Source organism: Juglans regia, chromosome 12, assembly GCF_001411555.2.
Source record: "Juglans regia cultivar Chandler chromosome 12, Walnut 2.0, whole genome shotgun sequence".
Classification (NCBI taxonomy): domain Eukaryota; kingdom Viridiplantae; phylum Streptophyta; class Magnoliopsida; order Fagales; family Juglandaceae; genus Juglans; species Juglans regia.
The window spans coordinates 733,609-756,032 of record NC_049912.1 but is presented as its reverse complement, the minus strand read 5'-3'; the positions used below and the strand labels follow the sequence as shown (position 1 = coordinate 756,032).

General features: G+C 38.0%; 4 protein-coding genes across 4 annotated transcripts; 2 read left to right on the top strand and 2 right to left on the bottom strand.

The window, feature by feature from the left end:
• The first annotated feature begins 44 nt into the window (after positions 1-44).
• Positions 45-4,128, top strand: LOC109016281 (metal transporter Nramp3-like). The gene is made up of 4 exons (XM_035683558.1): positions 45-740; positions 1,349-1,485; positions 1,607-2,259; positions 3,543-4,128. The coding sequence occupies exons 1-4, from the start codon at positions 205-207 to the stop codon at positions 3,762-3,764; spliced, it is 1,548 nt and encodes a 515-aa protein (XP_035539451.1). The 5' UTR covers positions 45-204; the 3' UTR covers positions 3,765-4,128.
• A 6,101-nt stretch (positions 4,129-10,229) lies between these two features.
• Positions 10,230-11,782, bottom strand: LOC118343935 (lysine-rich arabinogalactan protein 18-like). The gene is made up of 2 exons (XM_035683219.1): positions 11,113-11,782; positions 10,230-10,531 (listed from the first exon to the last, which is right to left on the bottom strand). Exons 1-2 carry the CDS (start codon positions 11,713-11,715, stop codon positions 10,442-10,444), a joined length of 693 nt encoding a protein of 230 aa, XP_035539112.1. The 5' UTR covers positions 11,716-11,782; the 3' UTR covers positions 10,230-10,441.
• Positions 11,783-14,063: 2,281 nt separating this feature from the next.
• LOC108993335 (protein FAR1-RELATED SEQUENCE 5-like) lies at positions 14,064-17,158 on the top strand. The gene is made up of 8 exons (XM_035683467.1): positions 14,064-14,150; positions 14,241-14,991; positions 15,106-15,611; positions 15,723-16,374; positions 16,459-16,646; positions 16,734-16,823; positions 16,928-16,984; positions 17,084-17,158. The coding sequence occupies exons 1-8, from the start codon at positions 14,064-14,066 to the stop codon at positions 17,156-17,158; spliced, it is 2,406 nt and encodes an 801-aa protein (XP_035539360.1).
• An 853-nt stretch (positions 17,159-18,011) lies between these two features.
• On the bottom strand, positions 18,012-18,705 carry LOC109017313. The gene is made up of 3 exons (XM_035683466.1): positions 18,556-18,705; positions 18,179-18,463; positions 18,012-18,023 (listed from the first exon to the last, which is right to left on the bottom strand). The coding sequence occupies exons 1-3, from the start codon at positions 18,703-18,705 to the stop codon at positions 18,012-18,014; spliced, it is 447 nt and encodes a 148-aa protein (XP_035539359.1).
• Between the last annotated feature and the right edge of the window lie 3,719 nt (positions 18,706-22,424).

Sequence of the window (22,424 nt, the reverse complement as noted above, 5' to 3'; positions counted from 1 at the left end):
AAAAAAAAAAAGAAAAAGGTCGGGTGCTCTCTTTCTTTTGCTTAGCGTTAACTATAGCGTTGTTGCTGAGGCTGAGCCCGCGGGAGGACGATATAAAGCAACAACACCCACCACTCCCAAAAGTCTTTGCTCTGTTACCATTACTCAACTAGCCATTTCAGCTGTCTTTTTCTCACGCCGAAACCCATAAACCAAACTCGTACCATGCCGTCCCAGGAGCCCGAGCAACAGCAGCCGCTGTTACTGGACTCGGACCAGGAGGAGCAACAAGATACCGCCTACGAATCGGACGAGAAGGTCCTGATAATTGGAATTGATGAAGGTTCTGCCCCCGGGTCCGGCCGCGCCCCGCCGTTCTCGTGGAAAAAGCTCTGGCTGTTCACAGGGCCCGGGTTCTTGATGAGCATAGCGTTCTTGGATCCTGGGAACCTGGAGGGGGATCTCCAGGCCGGCGCGATCGCCGGGTACTCGCTGCTGTGGCTTCTCATGTGGGCCACGGCCATGGGACTGCTGGTACAGCTTCTGTCGGCGCGGCTCGGCGTTGCCACTGGGCGTCACTTAGCCGAGCTTTGCAGGGACGAGTACCCCACGTGGGCAAGGATGGTGCTTTGGGTCATGACCGAGTTGGCGCTAATTGGGGCTGATATTCAGGAGGTTATTGGGAGTGCTATTGCTATTAACATTTTGAGCAATGGAGTTTTGCCTCTATGGTCCGGGGTCATCATAACCGCTTTTGATTGGTAATCAATTTACTTACAATTTACAATGTTTTTCTTTTTTCTTTCTTCTTATAACAATTCTTACTAGTGCTATTTTGCTGGTTTTGATAGACATAATTAAATTTCTTAATCTGCTCTTCTGAATTCGAGCTCTTTGGGTTTTTATTTGCAAAAATATTTAAAGTTGAAGTTTAGGACATTTAAACATCTATGTGGGTTTTCTCCGGTTAAGAGTATGTTTGACGCTGTATTGAGTTTTAATGGGTTTTACTCGCTTAACTATATTTCGGGTCTTTGAGATGGTAAAGCGTATTTTTTTTTAATATATCTCGGTAATTATGCTATATTTATGTAATAAAAGTGGTAAACTCTGGTTGGTTTCCAGGAAAACTGAGTGGAAACCAGCCAGAGTTTAGTTTTGACAAAAAATAAAAATAAAAAATCTCTCCATCATACTGGATGGTTTAAACAGGTTCTGCTGAATTTCCAAGTGAAAGAGATGTTGTTTTGTCAAAAAAATAAAATTGAAATATGAATTTTCTTTCTTTTAACCTTTTGAGCAACTGAATCGTGTATTTTGTGTACAAAATTATAGCTTTGACTATAATTATTTTTATTGTCTTCTGCAGTTTTATCTTTCTGTTTCTTGAGAACTATGGTGTAAGGAAATTGGAAGCGGTTTTTGCTGTTCTTATTGGGACAATGGCAGTTTCATTTGCTTGGATGTTTGGTGAAACAAAGCCAAGTGGCATAGAACTTCTTCTCGGTAAAAAAATGTTTTTTTTTTTGTATATTTTTCTACCTATAATTTGTTTTATATTCTTGCAATTTTCAGACTATTGTGCTACCTTGAACTAATATGCAGTCAAATGGATACATTTTCATAGGTATTTTAGTTCCAAAACTGAGCTCCAGAACAATACGGCAGGCTGTTGGAGTTGTGGGTTGCATTATTATGCCTCACAATGTTTTCTTGCACTCGGCTCTTGTACAATCAAGGGAGATTGACCATAGCAAGAAAGGTCAAGTCCAAGAAGCTATTAAGTACTACTCCATTGAGTCCACTGTGGCCCTTGTTGTGTCATTCATTATCAATCTATTTGTTACAACTGTGTTTGCCCAAGGGTTTTATGGTACAGAAATAGCCGATAGGATTGGCCTTCTAAATGCAGGACGGTATCTCCAAGAGAAGTACGGCGGTGGACTTTTTCCGATTTTATATATTTGGGCTATTGGGTTATTAGCAGCTGGTCAAAGTAGCACTATTACTGGTACTTATGCAGGGCAGTTTATCATGGGTGGTTTCCTAAACTTGAGGTTGAAAAAATGGATGAGAGCATTGATCACACGAAGCTTTGCAATCATCCCAACTATTATAGTTGCTCTTGTCTTTGATACCTCTGAGGGCACGTTAGATGTTCTAAATGAATGGCTTAATGTGCTTCAGTCAGTCCAGATTCCCTTTGCACTTATTCCCCTGCTTTGTTTGGTGTCAAGGGAGCAGATCATGGGCACTTTTAAAATCGGCTCAGTTCTCAAGGTATGTTAATCCTTTTAGTCTGCATCTTCACTATCCTTTTTAATTTCTTGGGAGGAGCGTTTGATGCCATCAGTTTAGAAATCTATGTATACATTTTACAGAAATCTACAGTTGACTTGACTTTGAGCAAGTAATTTGAGGGTATCTTGTATAACTCTCACAATCTCTCTGTCTTTTCTTTTCTTCGGTATTGGACAATAATTTTGTGCATAGTTCTATTCTGGGTATGGCCTCATCGTTAGAGATTGACATGGTAATGTCATATCACTTTGTTGTTCATTTGAAAATTACTCTTTAGTCTGTGCCCAGTTGCTGAGTTTAGCTTCTTTTCTGAATTCCTGTTTCTGTTACCAAGTGATTTGATTAGTCGCATACATACATGTACGCATACCTGACTTGGTATTGCAGTCTGTTACCTGCGTGGGCACTGGCATTTTTTACATCTGTATTTGTGAGTCTGTGACTTTGATCAATTGTATTTTACTAAATTCTCTGGTGATCTAATAAAATGAAAGTAGTGGGGTTTGGTCCAGTATATCGCAAGACCTTTGCTCGCTAAGAGAGGATGGTATAATCATTTGCGAGGGAGTGCTAATGCGATTGGTGTAGCAGTCAGATTATTACATGAAATTGGGGAATGCTACCACCTTCATATTGGTGTAGAAGTCAGGATTATTTTGTTTGTTCTGGAGGAAAAAGTTGAATGTCAAAATGTAACTTCCCACTGTCAAGTTCTCTTGCATAGTTTAGTAACATGTGTTTTCATAAAGAACTAGTGACTTGAAAAGTGTGTTCACTGCTTCCCTTCACCTTAATTAATGATCATGTGTTCCCTAATACCCAGCCTCTCCTTAAAGTTGGAAGCAAAATCTAATTTTCAGCATAGGATGTGCTTAGGCATAAATCCTGTGACTGTCTTCCTAGTCTAGCGTCAAAAAACAGATATATATATATATATATATATATATATATAAATATTTGGAGGATATTTTCTGCACATTTACTTGTTCGACGTGTTGTTTTCTGTGGTAGTTTGACAAAGAGCTGCCCGCAGGTATCAAGCTATTGGGTCTTCTTCATCTGCAGAAAGACTTTTTCTCAACGAGTTTTTATGTTTCTTATAAATATATAGGAAAGACAACTAAAAACACGATCCCCTCATTATTTTCCAGTACTTGCTTGTCATGCAGCCCAGACGGTATATTTCTTTGTACAGTAATAGAAAAGCAAATTAGTAATGGGATAAAAGCTCACCTTTTCTCCGTTTTATCTTTTGTTTGTAGATGGCTGCGTGGCTTGTGGCAGCACTGGTAATAGTGATTAATGGGTATCTGTTGCTCGACTTCTTCTCCTCTGAAGTTAATGGGGTGTTGTTTGGATCCGCTGTGGCTGCTTTTACGGCAGCATATATTGGATTTATAGTTTACCTTGTTTCTCGGGGTGTTAAGTTTTCAAGTTGGCGCTGCACAGTACAGCCGAAAACTGTAGCAGAGACAGTGGGTTGAGTAACCAATCTCCATTGCTGGTTGCAATTGCAGGATGTTTAAACATACAGTATCAGTCAGTAACTGCCAGATGGATAAGTTGCTGTCATGCTGCATTTGCACAGAAGACTTCTGGCTGAGCATTATCCTCATTCTTTAAGCATAGACCAGTAGTCTATAAAAATCAGTGGTTTATTGTTTCAGTGTTGTATTAAAATAATCAATGCAGTTGTTTATGTATGATAGAAACTTGTTTCTATATGAATGAAGCAAGGCCGCATGAGGCTGCTTCCGATTCGAGTTCTAGGTGGAGTATCATTCTAGTTGCAACGCCTGTAGTCAACTTGGCAATATTGAAATTGGTTTTGGAAAATTTTCTTGTTAATTTGTTTTACATGTTTTTCCTCTGATTTTCTAAATTTGGTGTGTAAGGAGTTACTTCCGACACAAGGGAAGATCTTATATAAAGATTGTATATATGGGTTAAAATCTCCTAAATTCTTGTACAAACTTTAAGATTTAAAATTGATATATATGGAGTGAGACGCTCTTGTTATATTCTTTTCTTTAACTTTGATAGATACACATGGGAAGTCAACCGCGCCAATCGGGCAACTGAAAATTGATATCTTATTGAGCGTAAGCTACTCAGATCTTGAGCCTCACATTACAGAACTGTCTAAATTCACAGATGATGACTTGGACGTTAGTAGTTAGGTTAGACAAATGCCGCACTGGAATGCAAGAAATGTTGAAACATCATTTGTTTAAATTTTACCTCAAAGCTACCTTCCTTATTAATGAATATGTCTATATTATTAGGTCTTTCCAACTTCTAATCTTGAATACATGAATTCAGGTCCATTTTCTGAGTTTTACTCCCAATGGAAATGATCCCCTAGTTAGATTAGTCATCTTTCCAGCAGGGTCAAGTGACTACACTTTTAACTATAATATAATTCAAATGAGGCAAATCTAACTACCTGAAATTCTTGTCATCACAAACTAGAAAATCGACACAATATAAACCTCAATGATTCTGCCGTTAGGTATAGTACAGATGTTACTCAGCATGATTGTACTCTTTCATTCCATATTTAGTTCCTTAGTTGAACTGTACAAATTTATTACATATGTTGTAATCTCTCAGAGACCTCTGTATTTAAACAAACATTATGTCAATGAAAGGGAGACCTTCTTACTCATCTTATTCTCTTATATGATATCAAGAGCCATAAAGGCTAACACCTTCACTCTTTATGGCAAAAACTAATTCCATTAGCACCTCTGCTATTCTAAACATCACACAATTTATCTCTATTAAACTCGATCAGCATAACTACCTACTGTGGTTATCTTAATTTTTACCTGTATTACACAGCTATGATCTTTTGGGAATTGTTGATGGGAGTGAACCTTGTCCACCCCAGTTCATTCCCACCTCTGCTAACAATCCCACCCCCAAAATCAACCTTGAATTTGTCCTTTGGATAAAGAAAGATTAGTTTATTCTTAGTTGGTTGAATGCAACCCTTATAGAGGGGATTTGGGTACGAGCTATAGTCTCAATACCTCTAAGCTGGTTTGAACCTCTTTTGCCACACGGTTTTCCTCACAATCTTGACCCCGTGTTGTTCATTTAAAAAGATAACTACAAACACTCAAGCAAGAGTCTAAAACTTGCACAACCTATCTCAACTTGGCCAAACAATATGGACGGGCATTCGCCTACACGCCCCTCGTCTGCAGACGGGGGCTGGACGGGTTGGGCAGTGGGGCACCTCCCAGCCCTACTGACCAGACCTAACATTACTCAGTCAACCAACTTTGTCAATTCCTTCATGTCCGTACCAGCACTCATTGGTCTGCAACTAAACTGAGTATTAAGATATCTCAAAGGTATCATCACCCATGGTCTGCATCTCACTCGTGGTTCACTCTACCTTGCTGCCTATTGTGATTTAGATTGGGCAGACTCCATAGATGATAGATGATCAACCAGCGGATTTGGTATTGATTTTGGTCCATCTTATCTCATGGAGTGCAAAAAATAACAAGTTGTTGTCTCTCGCAACAACACGGAAGTTGAATATAGGTCCCTTGCTTTAGCCATTGCTTAGCTCTTTTGGATCAGAATGCTCTTCAAAGACCTTAAAATCTTTCTTCCCACTACGCCCATGATCTGGTGTGACAACATCGGAGCTCGCTTCTAACACCATCTTCCATGCTCGAACCAAGCACATTGAAGTGGATTATCACTTCATCCGAGAAAAAGTATTCACCAATGATATTTGGCTTAACTACATCTTCTCCTTAGAGGCAAGGTGCTGATATAATTACAAAAGGACTCACTACTGCTAGGCTTTTATTGCTACATGCTTATGCTTCGACCACTTGTCCCCATCAACTTGCAAGGGGGTGTTAACCATAACAGTTCAAACGAGGCAAATATTACTACCTGAGATTCTTGACATCAGAAACTAGAAAATCAACACAATATAAATCCCAGTGATTCTGCCGTTAAATATTACAGATGTTATTCAGCGTGGTTGTATTCTTTCATTACATATTTAGTTCATTAGTTGAGTTGTACAAATTCATTACTTATGTTTTAATCTCTAATAGACCTCTATAATTAAGCACAAGCATTATGTCAATGAAAGGGAAACCATCTTCCTCATCTTATTCTCTTACATATATATTCCAAATGCAATAGCCGTGGTAAGTTTGGAGCTATGAATTACAATATCCCAAATACAAGATTTCATCTGCCACAACTGTGCATTAGGTAATAATCTATAGGGAAACTCTTAACCTGGAATCGAACTCATAATGTTTGAGTCTGCCCTTGACCACTAGACGGCATCTTGATCGGTGAAATGATGTGATTTATACTTAATTAAAGAACTGAAAAATCGCTGATCTCTTTGATTTGGTTTTACTTCGACTTGGTCACTAGATCATGAAATATAACCATAATAAAGTGTTTTACCTTGTATAATTTATGGGTGGTATTCTACTCATGGAAGGTCGTATCAACTTTTTTTAAAAAAAGAAAAAACGAAACAGAAAAAGATGACAGTACCCCAATTTTATTGATTATCCTCACTTATGGCAGAAGAAAACTGTGCTTACAATTCGACACCTGAGAGATACAAATAGAATAAAAAACCAAAATCCAGGCATTAAAACCTCTATAAGTTTTGCAATGTACCCCTCGATGATGTAAAATCACCACTTGTCCCAAAAGCTTAAGCTGATAGGAAGAGGTAGATTTTATTATTTTATATCTTAACACTCCCCCTCACTTGTGGGCCAGACTTTTCCTCAATGAGTAGGCCCAACAAGTGGAATATTTAATTAAATGGGATAGAGTGTAGAGTCAGGGTTTGAACTCAGGACCTCTGCTCTGATACCATGTAAAATCACCACTTGTCCCAAAAGCTTAAGCTGATAGGAAGAGGTAGATTTTATTATTTTATATCTTAACAGATGAAAGGGTGCCAACATTATTACAAATAGAAATGGAGTCTCTAGCCTATGGAGATGGAATTCTCGTTGGAATATAGGTGAGTTCTTTATACTGATTTATGGTATCGTTTCAAATATATGTTAATAATTAAATTGGCTCGCAAGCTGGAAACAGTTTCTCTGGTTAGATTGGATCCGCATGCATGCTTGATCTAAACTCCTAAGTCTAGGGTGGTGGGCAAAAATAGTTGGAATAGAAACATTTTCCTATCTTCCATTAACAGATATCTTATCCTTTGTATCTCGAAGTTATCAAATTGACTCACATCATCATTCAAATATGGTTGACTCTTAAATAGCACCCTTTTATTTAGATTTAATGATCAAAATTGTGTTACAACACTCACTTAAGTTTGAAGAAAAAGTCGGTGAATGCTTTACAAAAGGAAATCACTAGAGATCTTATGAGCTAAATGGTATTCCAAATATTTTACCCAAAAAAAAAAGAAAAAAAAGAACGGACAAATTAAAATAGGTTGCTTGTCCCATGTAAAAGTCACTCGAAAGCCGAACAGCAAGATCCCAAACAAAGGGTGAAAGAGCAAAAGGTAAAGGAAGCCATTTCCTTTGCTTGAAATGAAATCATGTCCTTTTACCCAAAAAATTCCAATGATCTGTCATTCTTGGCTTTCGGCTTCTCCAAGTTATTCCCTTATTCACGTGCCATAAGAAAGTAGAATGAGGTGGAGACAGAGAGGTTTAAGTTTTAAGTTATTCTAAGGATCCCTACTTCCTTTAAATCGTCTGATCCACTTTTGAAAGATGAAGACAGGGAAATGAGAATGTTTCAATATTTATGTTTTCACTACCTTACAAGACAATATTATTTTGATCAATAATGGTACTTTGATGTCATGGAAATCACTTTCCACTTGGACTGCATTACATGATCAGCAGTGTATTGAATCTGAAGGGAATATAATAAGGTTCCTTTATAGTATCAAATGCAAATGCTAACTTACAATGCACGAAAAGAAGCCTATCATGTCTTTATTATGTTCAATGTTAGAAAATATTTTTATGCACGGTGTACTTGCCCATGAGCTAGATAGGTAGTAATGGTATGACATAAATTATGTACAGTTTAATGTTTTGAAGTTGTCCAAATCTAAGTTTTGTTTTTAATTTTTTTTTTTTTTTTATGAGTTGAATGTCGAAGATGAAAGGTTTTTAGCATGAGCGGGTTTTTAGCATGAACGAGAATGCTAAGTACCCCCCATAAGGGCATATTGATCATTTAGATAGTGAGAACTACGTTGAAAGGTTAGTTCTAAGTTGCAAACCAATTCATTGATCATTTTGAGTTTTAGGTTGTCATTGAGAGTGACTAAAGATAGGAATGTTAAATCTTGTTAACAGGTCGTATTCGTGTTGTGTTAAGACATGTATATTATACTATATGGATCAACTCTAATCCGACCTGTTAAACTTATTATGTCAAAATTTCAAACCCTAATACGACCTATTAATATAACGGATCGTGTCTTGTCAACCTGTTTTGACCTGTTTATGTAAATAGGTTGACTAGATCTGAAATTAACCCGCTTGACCTAATTAAGTTTAATATAATTTTATATAAATGTTAAAATCACAATATCTATAAAAAAAAAATATATAAAACTAACTACAAGTCTAAAATTACAATCGAAATAATAAAAATATAAAAATTAAAATCCCAACAATTTTATTTTTAAGTATAAGGATATAATTATAATTTTTAACTTTCTTAACAGATTATAACAAATCAAAATAGGTTGACCATTTATCAACCCGTTTTGACTTGAACTCGTTAAGACTAAATCCTAACCCATTTTTATCGTATCGTGTTCGTGTTGGGTTAAAGAGTCGTGCCACATATTGCCACCTCTAATTAAAGATAGAACAAAAAGGAAGCGAAAGAAGATATTTTTTGAATAGTAAATTGAGATGAGATAAGTTGAGATGATAATTGAATAAAATATTATAAGATTATTATTTTTTAATATTATTATTTTTTAATATTTAAAAAAATTAAATTATTTATTATATTTTATGTAAAAATTTAAAAAAATTATAATGATAAAATAGATTAAGATCACTTCTCATTTCAAACGAAACTTAAATCTACAAAAAATACAACATTTTGTGAGGTGGCATGTGAGAGGGCCAATGCCTAAGTGAATCAAATTAAGATTGTGTTTGGATAGTAAAGTAATTTCAAATACTCTGTAAATAGTAGTGAAAGTAAAAGAAATACTTTAGACGCAAAATAATTATACAAAAATAAACTCATAAATTAATATAATTTAATGTGATACATTAAATTATAAAATTTTTTTTACTATTAAATAGATTTAACGGATCCCATTAAAATACATCAATTTATAAACTTATTTTTATATAATCTCCTTCTTCTGTATATAACAATTCTCAATAAAATATTGAATAATAAATAATAATAATAATAATAAAATAATAAATAATAGTAAACACTCCGCTACCCACACGAAACCTATGAGTCTCATCGATTCCCTGAAGTCCGGCAAGGAAAGGGAAAAAAGGATATCTATTGGTGGAAGGTAATAGCCAAAGTGGTTTACATCCAAGATCAGGTGAAATAACATGAAGCCAGCATGAAAGACATCGAGGAAGGGGAGTCCTGCAGGCGATTCATGTTTAGGGGAGAAGCTGGGATTTTCACCGCTTGGCAACGAGCACTTTCGAGAAAAATAGAGCTGAATTGCAGCATTAATGGACATGAGCTAAAAACAGTGAAGCCAGGACAAGAGCTTTAGAAAATTAGCCGAGAGCGAGCCAGCGAAAGAGCGATCAAACATTATAATTTTTATTTTCATGATCTATCATCACCTGCAGATTGACATTTGGGAGAGCTACAGCTTATTTTAGATCGATAATAAAATAAAATCCAGATAAAAGCAAATTAAAGGAAATGGGATAAAATAAAATAATTAAAAAGAAAAAAAGAGATGCTCTCCAACAGTAATTAATCAATCAATACAAAAGTAATGAAGTAGTAGTTAATAGAAAATCCCAAACTCTCCCAAAAAGAATATAATAAAGAAACAGACGATCATCGATGATCTACGTACATCAAATCCCAAACTCCACATCAAACCGACAGTACTCCAAACCCAATAAGATCCCTTTTAAATCATGTAATAAATAAATTAAAGACACAAACCAAGGAGAAGAGACAATCCCAATGCCAACCCAGCAACCACCTCCTGCATGCACCTCATCCTCGACACTGCTCCGCTCTGCATTTCGGTTCCATAAATTCAAACCAAACGTTATGGGCCAATAATTATTAATTCATTAATTAGATCGGAACAAATATATTTAATTCATTAAATATTAGCCTTTTCCCTTATTATTATTATTATTTTTTGCTATTTTCGGACATCGACGACAATAATAGCTGTCGTGTAGTACTACGTGTGACAGTTTTGACATCGACGTCATTCCGTGTTTCCTCGTGTGCTGCAATTCAAAATTTCACTCAAATTCATACATTTTTAGTTCCGTCCACAGCAGTTCACGTGGTTATACAGCTCTGCCCGACGATACTAAGGCCACACGACGGTGGTCGGTGGCGCGTGGGTGACACATTGTACTGATCTGTTTCAGTAGTCAGTGAGGTGCGCACCTTAACATTGTCTTAGAACAAAACACGAAGAAACTCAGTCGAGTTCACTTCCGTGCGCTACTGAGTAAAACTAACGTGGGTTAACGAAGAGGTAGAATGGATGCCTTTAAAGTAAGATTTCCAGATCTGGGCGCACATTGCACTCCAGAGCGAAAGTCCAAGGCTATATGAAGAACGTCCAAAAATACTTACCTCATCGGCCAATGACGGACCAGGCGAGAATGCGTCCTGGTTCGGTCCGGGGGCTTCGGCAGGTGGCGCCGGTGGACCAAGTAGCTCTGGTGCTGGGGCCGGCGCGTTGTGCTTCTTAGTCTTAGTCTTAGTCTTTTTCTTGCTCGGAGCCGGAGCTGGAACCTCGGCAGTCGGCGCAGAAACCGGAGCTGGAGGAGCGCTGGAGGGAACAGTTGCTGGTGCAACTGATGGAGGAGATTTCTCCGGTGCAGGCAATGGTGGAGAGCTGACTGGAACCGGAGCTGGTGGGGAGCTCACTGGAGCGGCAGCCGGAGTAGATGACACAGGAGGTGTAGCCGCTGGCGAAGGCACCGCAGGTTTCTTCGATGGAGCCGGGGCTGGTGAAGCGGACTTTGGAGTGGTAACCGGTGCCGGGGATTTAGGTTTGGAAGGTGCTTCAGCAGGTGATTGTGGTTTAGACGGAGATGTGGCTGGTGATATAGTCGGTGTAGTAGCAGTGGGAGGAGCTTTCTTTGGCGCAGGAGTAGGTGACTGGGCTCCGACGGGGCTAGCAACGACGCAGATCAATGCCAACACGAATGCAATAATGCATTTCCGATCCATTGCTCCAGAGATACTCTGTGATATAGAGCTAGCGAGAGGGACAGGACTAGAAAACGGTGAAAGCAAACTTATATATATAGGCCTCTCAGCCAAACCAGGCCGGGAGTTGTTCAATCTGGGCTGTCCTGGCCCAATATAACTGGGCCCTCAGTAAACCGTTGGATTAACGAATAAAGACTAAAGAAGGATGGGGTTAGGGGCCCACAGAGCAGAATTTCGGGAGAGTGTAAACGTGGCGCTTGGAACAGTCTGGAACGGAACCCCATTAGCTAGCAGTCAATGGTTTTTGCGTTGGATTTGATAGGCGGATTATTGCGTAGCAGCAGTTGCATGCTACAGCTGGATTGTTGGTGATAAGCCTAGACAGTAAGACAAAGCAACGAAGGCTGACCACGTGAAATGTTGGGGGCAACGTAGATTTATAATATATCTCGTACTGCCGAGGCAATAATTCCTGTAGGCGGTAATTTTGTTACCACTTCTTCTAGGCACAGTCGCCGAACGCAAGCGGCGTGCAAACGGCTGAGAATAATTACGCCACGTCAGCCGATTAAATTAAAAAAAAAAAATAATAAATAAAGAAAAAAAACAGAACACTCTGGTTTCATTTCTCTTTCGTTTGTTTTGGATTCCCGCTCGACCTCTCTCGTCTTCGCCTTCGGCTGGTGTGAAGAGATTCCCGCTTCGGTGGTCGACGTCGAAACAAAGATCTTCGGCTGGTATTTCTCCTTCAGATCAGCTTGCGTTGTCTTCGGCGTAGGTGATTTGGCGTGGGTGATTTTCGGCGTGGGTGATCTGAGGCGTGGGTGGGTGTCTGTGTCGCAAGTTCTTCATCTTCCTGGGTTTGTCGGCGTGGGTGTCTTTGTCGCACGTTCTTCATCTTCTTGGGTCAGGTCTTACATTTTTGTGTTGTTTGTTTGCAGGAGTTAGGGAGGTCTAACAGTCTTCGGCTTCAATCTCCCTCTCTCGAAAGCTCTGGGGTCTTCGGCTTCAAATCGACTCTCTCGATTACTCTGGGATTTCGTGGTCTTCAAGTCGAGCCGTGAGTAACTGGTCCAGCACGGTGGATATCAACTGGGCTCGGTGCGCAATGGTAAAGCAGCTTCTGTTTGTGTGTGTTTGGAAACCCAGATAGAGCAATGAAGATGTGTTTATGCCGTAGAAATGTATATTCATGTGAATGAAATTCATGTTCTGAGTAAAAAAAAAAAACGCATAATATTCGTGTGTGTGGACAAAGTTTATATGATGATCATTTGTGTGAAAGTTGGGTAAAGCAGCTTCTGTTTGTGTGTGATTGGAAACCCAGGAAGATGAATGAAGATGTGTTTATGCCGTAGAAATGTATATTCATGTGAATGAAATTCATGTTCTGAGTAAAAAAAAAAAACGCATAATATTCATGTGTGGACAAAGTTTATATGATGAGCATTTGTGTGAAAGTTGGGTAAAGCAGCTTAAAGCAGCTTCTGTTTGTGTGTGTTTGGAAACCCAGGAAGATGAATGAAGATGTGTTTATGCCGTAGAAATGTATATTCATGTGAATGAAATTCGAGCAAAAAAAAAACGCATAATATTTGTGTGTTCACAAAGTTTATATGATGAGCATTTGTGTGAAGGTTGTGAAAAGCATGCATTCCTTTCCCAATAAATCACTGCTCTGTAAATGTCGCTATCCCTAAATAATGAATGCATGCCATGTTACTTTGTTTTAAGAGGTAAAATAAAATAATGCATGTCATGTTAATTGTGGAAATGTGAACTCCTACTGCAAATTTAAATATTCACCATAAAATATTTTTAAGCCAAATACAAGACATGCAAGCTGGTGGTGTTCACATATGCGAATCTCTCTAGCCATTTAAGCCTGCGACCATAGCCATACCATTTGGGGCAGTGTCTGTTGAGAATAATTTCCACAGCACTCGGAGCCCATCGAAGCACTTGGTTCAGTCAATCAGAAAGATTAATAGGAACAAACCCTTTAAAGGAAGGGTGCCTCTAAATAGAAATTTACAATGTTGTGGAATTGGGGCATGAAACTTGGTATTTGATTTCTATATAGAAGAAACATTTGTTTGGACCCTAGCATGTCAGAAGTTGTAGTATTCTTCCCAAAGATTGACATTGGATATTGAACAATTTGTACAGGGCATTGAAAAAGGGGAAGAACACTCAAACCCGCTAACACCATCTCACGCAAACACCCATACCTCAGTATGTTATTTTATATTTCAAAAACTTATTGGAAATGGTCTACTCAATGTTTTTTATCCGAATTATCATTATTATTTTTATGTTAGGACATCCCTCAAACGGGTTTAGCAAACTTTCCAAATCCAAATCACATGCACAGTTACTATGGACCAGTGCCTACATGGTCACCAGCTTTTCTGCCATATCCAGATGGCAGCCAATATCCCAGTAACATTCAGGTGGTTTTCAACGTCTGTTTGTTTGTTATGTAAGTTGGGGTTTTTTAGAGTTTAATTGCTCTTGTATTATTATTATTTTTTTTTTTTCAGAATGTTGGTTACCCATTTCAATATGGGTTTGGGCCTCCGACTCCTCACATCGCTACAAGCTCCACAACGAGCGCAAGGGGTTGTTCAGAGAATAGACCCGATTGTAGGGAAACTGAAGTGCCATGTACAAACTCAATGGTTGATGAAGAAAGTCAAGAGGATAGACCCGAATCACGGGAAACCGACGGTTGCACTACTGGTTCACCACAGTTAGTGCAAACGGATGGTGATGATATAATTGAGGAGCCAAGGTCGGGGATGGAATTCAATTCTTTTGAAGATTTACATATCTATTATAAGGATTATGCTAAGAAAAGCGGGTTTGGGGTGATGACACAAAGGAGTGAGAGGGGAGATGATCAAAGCATCAGATATGTCACTCTTGGTTGTGCCCGTGGAGGGAAGGCCCGGGTTAAGAGTTTGAACGTCGCAGCACCACGCCCGACGGGAAAGACGGATTGTAAGGCAAGGATTAATGCCTTAAAGGTTGATGGAAAGATGCGGTTGACAACAGTCCATAATACACATAATCACGGCCTCAGTCCAAAGAAAGCTCGCTTCTTTCGTTGTAACAGAGAAGTGAGTGAGACTGTAAAAAGAGTCCTAGATACAAACGACTTGGCTGGGATCCGGATGAATAAGAGTTTCGGATCTCTTGTCATTGGTGCAGGTGGCTTCGAGAACCTCCCGTTTTTGGAAAAGGATTGTCGCAATTATATAGACAAGGCACGTCATCTACGACTTGGTGCAGGTGGTGCTGGAGCACTTCGAGATTATTTTTTGAGGATGCAGTACAAGAATAATGGTTTTTTTGCATCGATGGACTTAAGTGATGATGGGAGGCTAAAGAATGTATTTTGGGCAGATTCACGCAGTAGGGCGGCCTACCAGTATTTCGGTGATGTCGTCACATTCGACACCACATATCTCACGAATAGATATGGGATGCCATTTGCACAATTTGTTGGTGTCAACCACCACGAACAATCCATTCTTTTGGGAGCGGGGTTGATTTCAAGTGAGGATACAGAGACCTTTACATGGTTATTCCAGACCTGGTTGCAGTGTATGAATGGTATACCTCCAAAAGCTATTATTACTGATCAAGATAGAGCAATGAAAAACGTAATTGCTATTGTCTTTCCAGAAAGTCGGCATAGATTCTGTTTATGGCATATACTGAAAAAAGTTCCCGAGAAGCTTGGGTCATATGCTGCCTACAAAAGTGGACTAAAAAGTCACCTAATGAAATCTGTGTACGACACTCAAACAATTGAGGAGTTTGAGAAATGTTGGGATGGGTTACTTAACACATATGATTTACATGAGAATGTCTGGTTGAAAAGTTTATATGATGAGCGTCACCATTGGGTACCAGTATTCTTGAAAGAGCACTTCTGGGCTGGAATGAGTACAACCCAGCGCAGTGAAAGTATGAATGCTTTTTTTGATGGTTATGTTCATGCGAGAACAAACTTGAAGGAGTTTGTCGACCAGTTTGACAGTGCGCTGAGGAAGAAAATTGAGAATGAAAACAATGCAGACTTCCACACATTTAGTGTCACCATTCCCTGTATATCTAGATCTCCAATTGAGAAGAGATTTCAAGAGTTGTACACGAATTCTAAATTTAGGGAAGTCCAGCAGCAAGTAATGGGTGTGCTCGATATGGATCCTTGTCTACTCAGTGAGGATGGTGTAATGAAAACATATCTGGTGGAAGATGAAGTTCGTGTTGAAGAGTTCACTAAGCTTGTGTCCTATACAGTTAACTTCAATGTGGAAGACTGCGATGGAAAGTGTTCATGTGGGTTATTCGAGATGAGGGGGATATTGTGTAGGCATATTTTAGCCATCTTCAAAGCTAACGGTATAAAGTTATTACCAGACCGGTACATTTTAGATCGATGGAGAAAGGACATCAAGAGGAGATACACGTTAATCCACAGTAGCTATGATGCTAGGGATCAGAGGCCAGATGGTAATAGATATTCAAGTTTGTTAAATATATGTTATCAGATGATAACTTATGCAGCGGGATCCAGTGAGCAGTTTGAAGATGCAAAAAAGAAGTTATATTCAATGATTGACCTCTACCGTGAGAATCAACACCCCCCATCTATGACCCAAACAGGTTCGTATGCGAATTTTTACAGTTTATTTATTTTAAGTAGTTCTTCATAGTATGTCATATTCAACAATTCTACGCCCTTGGCAGGTTCAAATGCTGGTTTTACAACACTGGACACAAATGCTGGTGGTAGTTCAAAACCCGTACTAAGTCCAAATGTTGTGCGAGGGAAAGGAAGACCTCCATCTCTAAGGAGAGCATCCAGGATGGAGAAAGACATGCGGAAGGTTAAAGCCAAGCAAAAAAAAGCACCAGTCAAAGGGAAACGTAAACAGGTGCATGTCTTAATATTAATGGTATTACATATATACATGGTTATGTACATTAGATTTATAACGTAATTACATGGTTATGTCCATTAGCGAGATGAAGGAGATACACCACTCCCGGATGTGTGTAGAAATTTATTTCGCCCATCAGATGTAGATATCACCAATCCTAGACAAATGCAGGTATATTAATTAGAAGTTATATTTTGTTATATTTTAGTTTGCCTATGGAAGAAGTAAATGCAAAAAAAAAATTAATAATATACCATTTTATTATTAATCAACAGCCTGTTCGAGACAGTGGAACCCAGCTCCAGGAAACAGTGATTGCAAGTCAAGAAAGTGTAATAATTTCAAATATTTTCACTTAATAATTTCAGTTTTGCACTTTTACCATTTTTAGTTAGTTTCACTTTTCACATTTTGCGTACAAATCTTTACAGATACAGTTTGGGTTGGATGGAGATCAACCGGTACAACATGGGTTCGATGGATCACAACCTGAGCAACTGGATTAATTAAATGGGCATTTTTGTGTAAATGTTGAATTAGTTAATGTTATTACAGTATGTGTTGGGATTTGGTGTAAATGTAAGAACATCATAGTGTCCTGTTGGTGATGTTGTAATCAAATGCTGATTTTGGTGATGTTACTTGAATGCAAACCTTCTCATGCAGCTGTACTGGTTGTTTGGTATCTTGATGCTTCTTGGTGATTAAATGCATCTTGATGCTTGTTGGTGATTAAACACCAATGTCCTTGTGCTAAGTAATGAAGTTGTTGATATGGATCTTATTTTCTTATTCATTAAAAAAACGTTGTTGATATGGATCTTTGAAAACATGACAGGGGCTGCTAGATTGTTTGTATACAGATTGAACACTTGAATTTTGGAACCAGGAGCTATTGTCAATGTTTTGGGTCCTAGTCCAACATTACATAATATCAGGAGCTATTGTCAATGTTTATCACATAATTTTGGAATATTATGTCCATAGACTATGTTTGGTATGGAATGAATTATGACAAATTTAAATATCAAATGCATTGAACTCTGAAACAGAGAAGTGACTAGTGACTATTTTAAATAGTCAATAAAAGAAGAGAAAAGGATTATCAGATTTTTTTTTATAAGTTGAATTAGATTATCAGAATTGGAGGATAAAAAGGGATCCTAATATAATACCATATAACACGTGCTGCCATTGACAGAAAAGAAAGTGTTCGCATGCATAATACATGAGGTGGAACCTAAATCAAATTATTCAGTGAACCCCAGGTGCACTCCTAATAAAACGTTTTATATGATAACGTTTTATAAAATAAATATTACCTAACAATATCAACATAATAATATCAACATAAATTACCTAACGTTTTACCTAATAGCAGGTGCACTCATATAAAGAGCACATTCACAAACTTTTCATCATAAAAAAGAAAATGACTTCTAACACTTAAATTACACATTCAAACTAAGAAACAACAAAAACCACTACCAACTCACTAACCAACAACAAACAACAACTAAAAAAACCCAAGACAGCCGAAGAAGCTTCCATGAACGTGTTATTCCAGCTTCTTTCTCAATGAGCATGAACTCCTTCTTTTTAAACTCCTCATCTCGACCATCTTGCACCATCTCTCTCTTCTCAATCTCATCCTCCCTCTTACGGAGCTCAATCTCCCTCTTCTCAATATCGCGAAGTCTCTCATCGACCTCTTTCTCCTTCCTTAGTAGTTCATTTTTTCTATCTTGTAATTCCAGCTGCATGTATTGATCACCATCTACCCACTTGAAAAACTTGCAATATGGTAATCCCTGATATTTGCAAACATATATAAAAAAATGTTAGATGTTTTTAATTTGCAAACAATTTAGTAAACATGTTACATTACAAGTGATGTAGTTACCTTCGTGTTATAATTTGGACAACCAAAGAATGGTCGTCTTGGATTTCTGGGAGTATTTGAGTATCTGAATGTAGCTTGAAGATCGCAGAAGCACAATGGTTGACAAGTACGTATACCAGAGGATGAAGAAGATAGAGTTGATGACGACATTCTAACATTCAACAATAAGCACAGTGGAAAGGAGGCCCATATCAAAAGATACATATTTATGAAAACTTAAGGGTCACTGAAACCAATGGTGTCACTGCCTGTTGTAGTTATACCTAGCCTACCATAGCATTAGAAGGAGAAAAAAAAACCCCAACTTCTGTAATCTAAGCTGCTAGAATTTTTGTTCATTTGAATAAGTAAAATAACAGAAGGACATAGTTTAAATTCCAGCATAACTGTCAACATTACAATACACAGGCAATAAACAGGAGAACAAACAAACAGAAGCTGGGGTGAGGATCAAAATCCAGAAAATATATTGAACAAACATTAGAGGACAACTTCACAGAAATTAGAGGACAACTTACTTGTTACCTTAGTCTAATGAACAATAAACAATAGTCTGCCCCATGAGGCAGAGTAGTCTCATACTTACAATAGTCACTTTAAACAAAAAATAACTTCATTACAATAGTCTCAATACTTGTTCAAATACAATAAACTAGATAACTTGGTCAAAGAATAAATCCACGTTAAGCCACCCCATGATAAATTGGACAACAACAAATAAATAAATAAATTCAATCAAGAGATATTACTTCTGACCTAGCAATTACCATAGGAACAAAAACTTATAATAAACTGATTCACTCATACGTGTTCAATATTAACTGTCAGTATTACCCTTACGGGTTCAAAAACAATAAAGTAAAGAACTTCACAGCGTAAATACAGAATCTGCCCCATGAAAAATTCGACAACAGTACAAAAATTCAATCTCAATCTATCTTCTGACCTAACAATTACCATAGGAATATCAGAATCTCATCTGCCCCATCAAAGATTCGACAACCAATCATAAATTCAATATCAATATTACCTCTGACCTAACAATATTACCGCTTGGATTAGGTTTCGGGATGAACAGGAAGGGGCGGGCTAGGGTTTCTGGATGAACGAGGTCGGGGCGGGCACGGGCTAGGGTTTCTGGGTGAACGAGATTGGGGAGGGCTATGGCTAGGGTTTCTGGATGAACGAGATCGGGGCGGGCTAGGGCTACGGTTTCTGGGTGATCGAGATTGGGGAGGGCTTTGGCTAGGGTTAGGGTTTTGGGAGGCGGGTTTGGGTTTCGGGATGGGCGAGATTGGGGCGGCTTAGGGTGGGTTAGGGTGGGTTAGGGTTTGAGATAGGGAAACTTACCAGAATCTCACATTCGTGGGAGACGAGAGGCCGCGGTGGAATCGATTCTGCGGGAGACGAACCGAGGATAGACCTGCTGAGGGATGGCCCAGATGGGGAGGGACGTCTACCCGAGGTAGCCGCTTCGCGCCGACGAGTCGAGGAAGGAAGCTTCGTGTGGGTGTATGACAGAGAGAGATGGAGGGAGTGCGGGTATTGAGGGAACACAGAGAGAGGGAAGGAGGGAGGGAGGGAATTGATTGAGGGAAAAGAGAGGGTGGGAGGGAAATGCGGGGAACTGAGGAGACGAAAACCAATCGAAAACAAAACGATTCGTTTTGTTTATGCCACGTAGGCCCCGCTTGCACGCCGCTTGCATAGGGGCGCTTGCAACAAGCTTTTTCGTTTTGTTACATTGCATGTTGGGGAACTTTCTTTCATATTACAGTCCGCCAAAAACTTGGAGGTCCATTCTGTGAGTTAGAGGTCCACATATTTGAGTTTTGTTGGCAATGAGTAGCAGCATGCAGAGTGATGAGACCTTACTGCCATTGCTCATATATATATATAATATATGATAGATCATGAGATGAAAACATGCTTCTTTATGGATGTAGAGTGATGTAGCTGCAGTTTCTTCTGACCCACAAAATTGTATTTGGTTGTCTCTATACATATATATGTCAAATGGGTTTCAGTCCATTTTTGAGCTCGAGCATTTCTTTAGCTACTATGTGAGTCGATTGTTGTGTGGTTCGGACGGTGGTAGTCTTTGGATCATGTCTTATGCTATGGGGCTTTTGCTGGTTTTGTTAGAGATAACTTATCTGCTTTGCTGGGTTTTTAGAATTCATTTTCAGCAATGCTAGTAGTCTGCCTGAGCTTATGCTTAAAGTTTCTCAAAGGTAGGTGTTGTGACTTGCCTTATTACATTATGGAGAGGTACTACATCATGACTTGTATAAACAGCAACTCCATTTTTCCCGTGGAAAGTTTAGGAAAGTTCTTATCTTTGATAGCTGTACTTTTGACTCTTTCGTTTGAAATTAACTGGAATTGTGGTCCCTCAGCTAATGTTGAAGATATTAATTGAGGGGATGTAGTAATTTAAAAAAATATATACAACTTTGAAGCACGCATAATACTATTTTTAAGGTGATAATTGTCTCATTCAACAAAATTTGTTGTTAGGTTACAAATAATTCACCTACAAAATACAACAAAATCACTAATTGCATATAATAATTATAAAGTTTTTCTTTAAGAATTTTTTTACAAAAATTATGAAGTGACTAAATATAATGGGATAATAGAATGACTAAATTCGTGAATTACATCGTCACATATAAATAATGAAATGGCACCTCATAAAAAATTTGTGACTTTTCAATTGACAGTTATTAATTTAAAGGGTACAACGTTTCATTTAAAGACCAAGAGACATGCTTGGTCAAGTGGTTAGGCGCCTTACTTTCCCATGGGAGGTCACCGGTTCAAAGCATTGTGCCATTGCACCGGTTCGGAAGGACAAACGCCCCCCTCCTCGCGGGTGTCTAAGCCCACGAGTAGGGCCTGTTCCACCCAAACCGAACAGGCTTTGAGCTTAAGCCCATCCCGTGCTTTATTAGAATTAAACACTAGAAGTGTAGTTTCGGAGTTCGAACTCCGTATAATACAAATAACATGAGGAAGAGCATTTTTAATGACTTTTTTATCCTATTTTTTTTAAATATATTATCAAATTTTTTTTTTTTTATTATACATACTAAATTTTATAGTATAGCATATATCAATTTATTTATTTATTTTTATATCATTTAAATGTTATACTTTTTAATATTTTTTATTCATTTCAAATATTTTCTCTAACTGTCAATAATATTTTCATATCTTTTAATATTTGTATATATTTTCTTATATACAATATTACATAATTATATTTTATTTTAAATTAATCAAAATTTATAAGTTACATCAAAATATAAATTAATTCAAAAGACAAAAAAATAAATTATATAATAAAAATATTCTTAAAATATATTATAAATATATTCATTTTCGATAATTATAAAAGATGTTCTCAAGATATTGAGAGAGACGAGGTTGAAGTATATCCATACCCACTCGGAAAAGGAGGAGCTATGGGGAGAATTTTTTTCAAAAACTTTCCCTCAGGCAGATGACAGGATGCTTGAACTGTGTTGTAGATTTGAAGACCTTCGGAAATCGTGATCGTAGAAGATCGAAGAGCAGGAGAACCAGTCTTGTGAGGAAGAAAAGATGGCGCAAAATAAACTCACGGGGCTGAAACGAAATAAAATGGCTTTTCGGTAGTGAAGAAAAAAGTAAAAAGAAGAGAGAAATTATGAATTAAAATTTTATAGATTTGTATGCTGTGTCCGAAATGCACTGATCGATGGGTGTTTTGAACTATTTTTTTCAAATTTTACATTCTCAATACTAAGTCACATTCAATAAATCCACATATTTAGCTGATGATAAGTGATTAATTTATTCCTTATGGGCCAACCACAACACGC

What these genes read in the sequence shown, in the direction of transcription:
- LOC109016281 (XM_035683558.1), top strand. Translation starts at nt 205, where the DNA reads ATGCCGTCCCAGGAGCCCGAGCAACAGCAGCCGCTGTTACTGGACTCG. An exon ending in ATCATAACCGCTTTTGATTG is followed by an intron (nt 741 to 1,348) that starts GTAATCAATTTA and finishes TGTCTTCTGCAG; the next exon opens with TTTTATCTTTCTGTTTCTTG. An exon ending in AAATCGGCTCAGTTCTCAAG is followed by an intron (nt 2,260 to 3,542) that starts GTATGTTAATCC and finishes TTTTGTTTGTAG; the next exon opens with ATGGCTGCGTGGCTTGTGGC.
- LOC118343935 (XM_035683219.1), bottom strand. Translation starts at nt 11,715, where the DNA reads ATGGATCGGAAATGCATTATTGCATTCGTGTTGGCATTGATCTGCGTC. An exon ending in GTCCGTCATTGGCCGATGAG is followed by an intron (nt 10,532 to 11,112) that starts GTAAGTATTTTT and finishes ACCGAAATGCAG; the next exon opens with AGCGGAGCAGTGTCGAGGAT.
- LOC108993335 (XM_035683467.1), top strand. Translation starts at nt 14,064, where the DNA reads ATGCACAGTTACTATGGACCAGTGCCTACATGGTCACCAGCTTTTCTG. An exon ending in TCAAAGGGAAACGTAAACAG is followed by an intron (nt 16,647 to 16,733) that starts GTGCATGTCTTA and finishes TATGTCCATTAG; the next exon opens with CGAGATGAAGGAGATACACC. An exon ending in CCAATCCTAGACAAATGCAG is followed by an intron (nt 16,824 to 16,927) that starts GTATATTAATTA and finishes ATTAATCAACAG; the next exon opens with CCTGTTCGAGACAGTGGAAC.
- LOC109017313 (XM_035683466.1), bottom strand. Translation starts at nt 18,705, where the DNA reads ATGTCGTCATCAACTCTATCTTCTTCATCCTCTGGTATACGTACTTGT. An exon ending in GTCCAAATTATAACACGAAG is followed by an intron (nt 18,464 to 18,555) that starts GTAACTACATCA and finishes TGCAAATATCAG; the next exon opens with GGATTACCATATTGCAAGTT.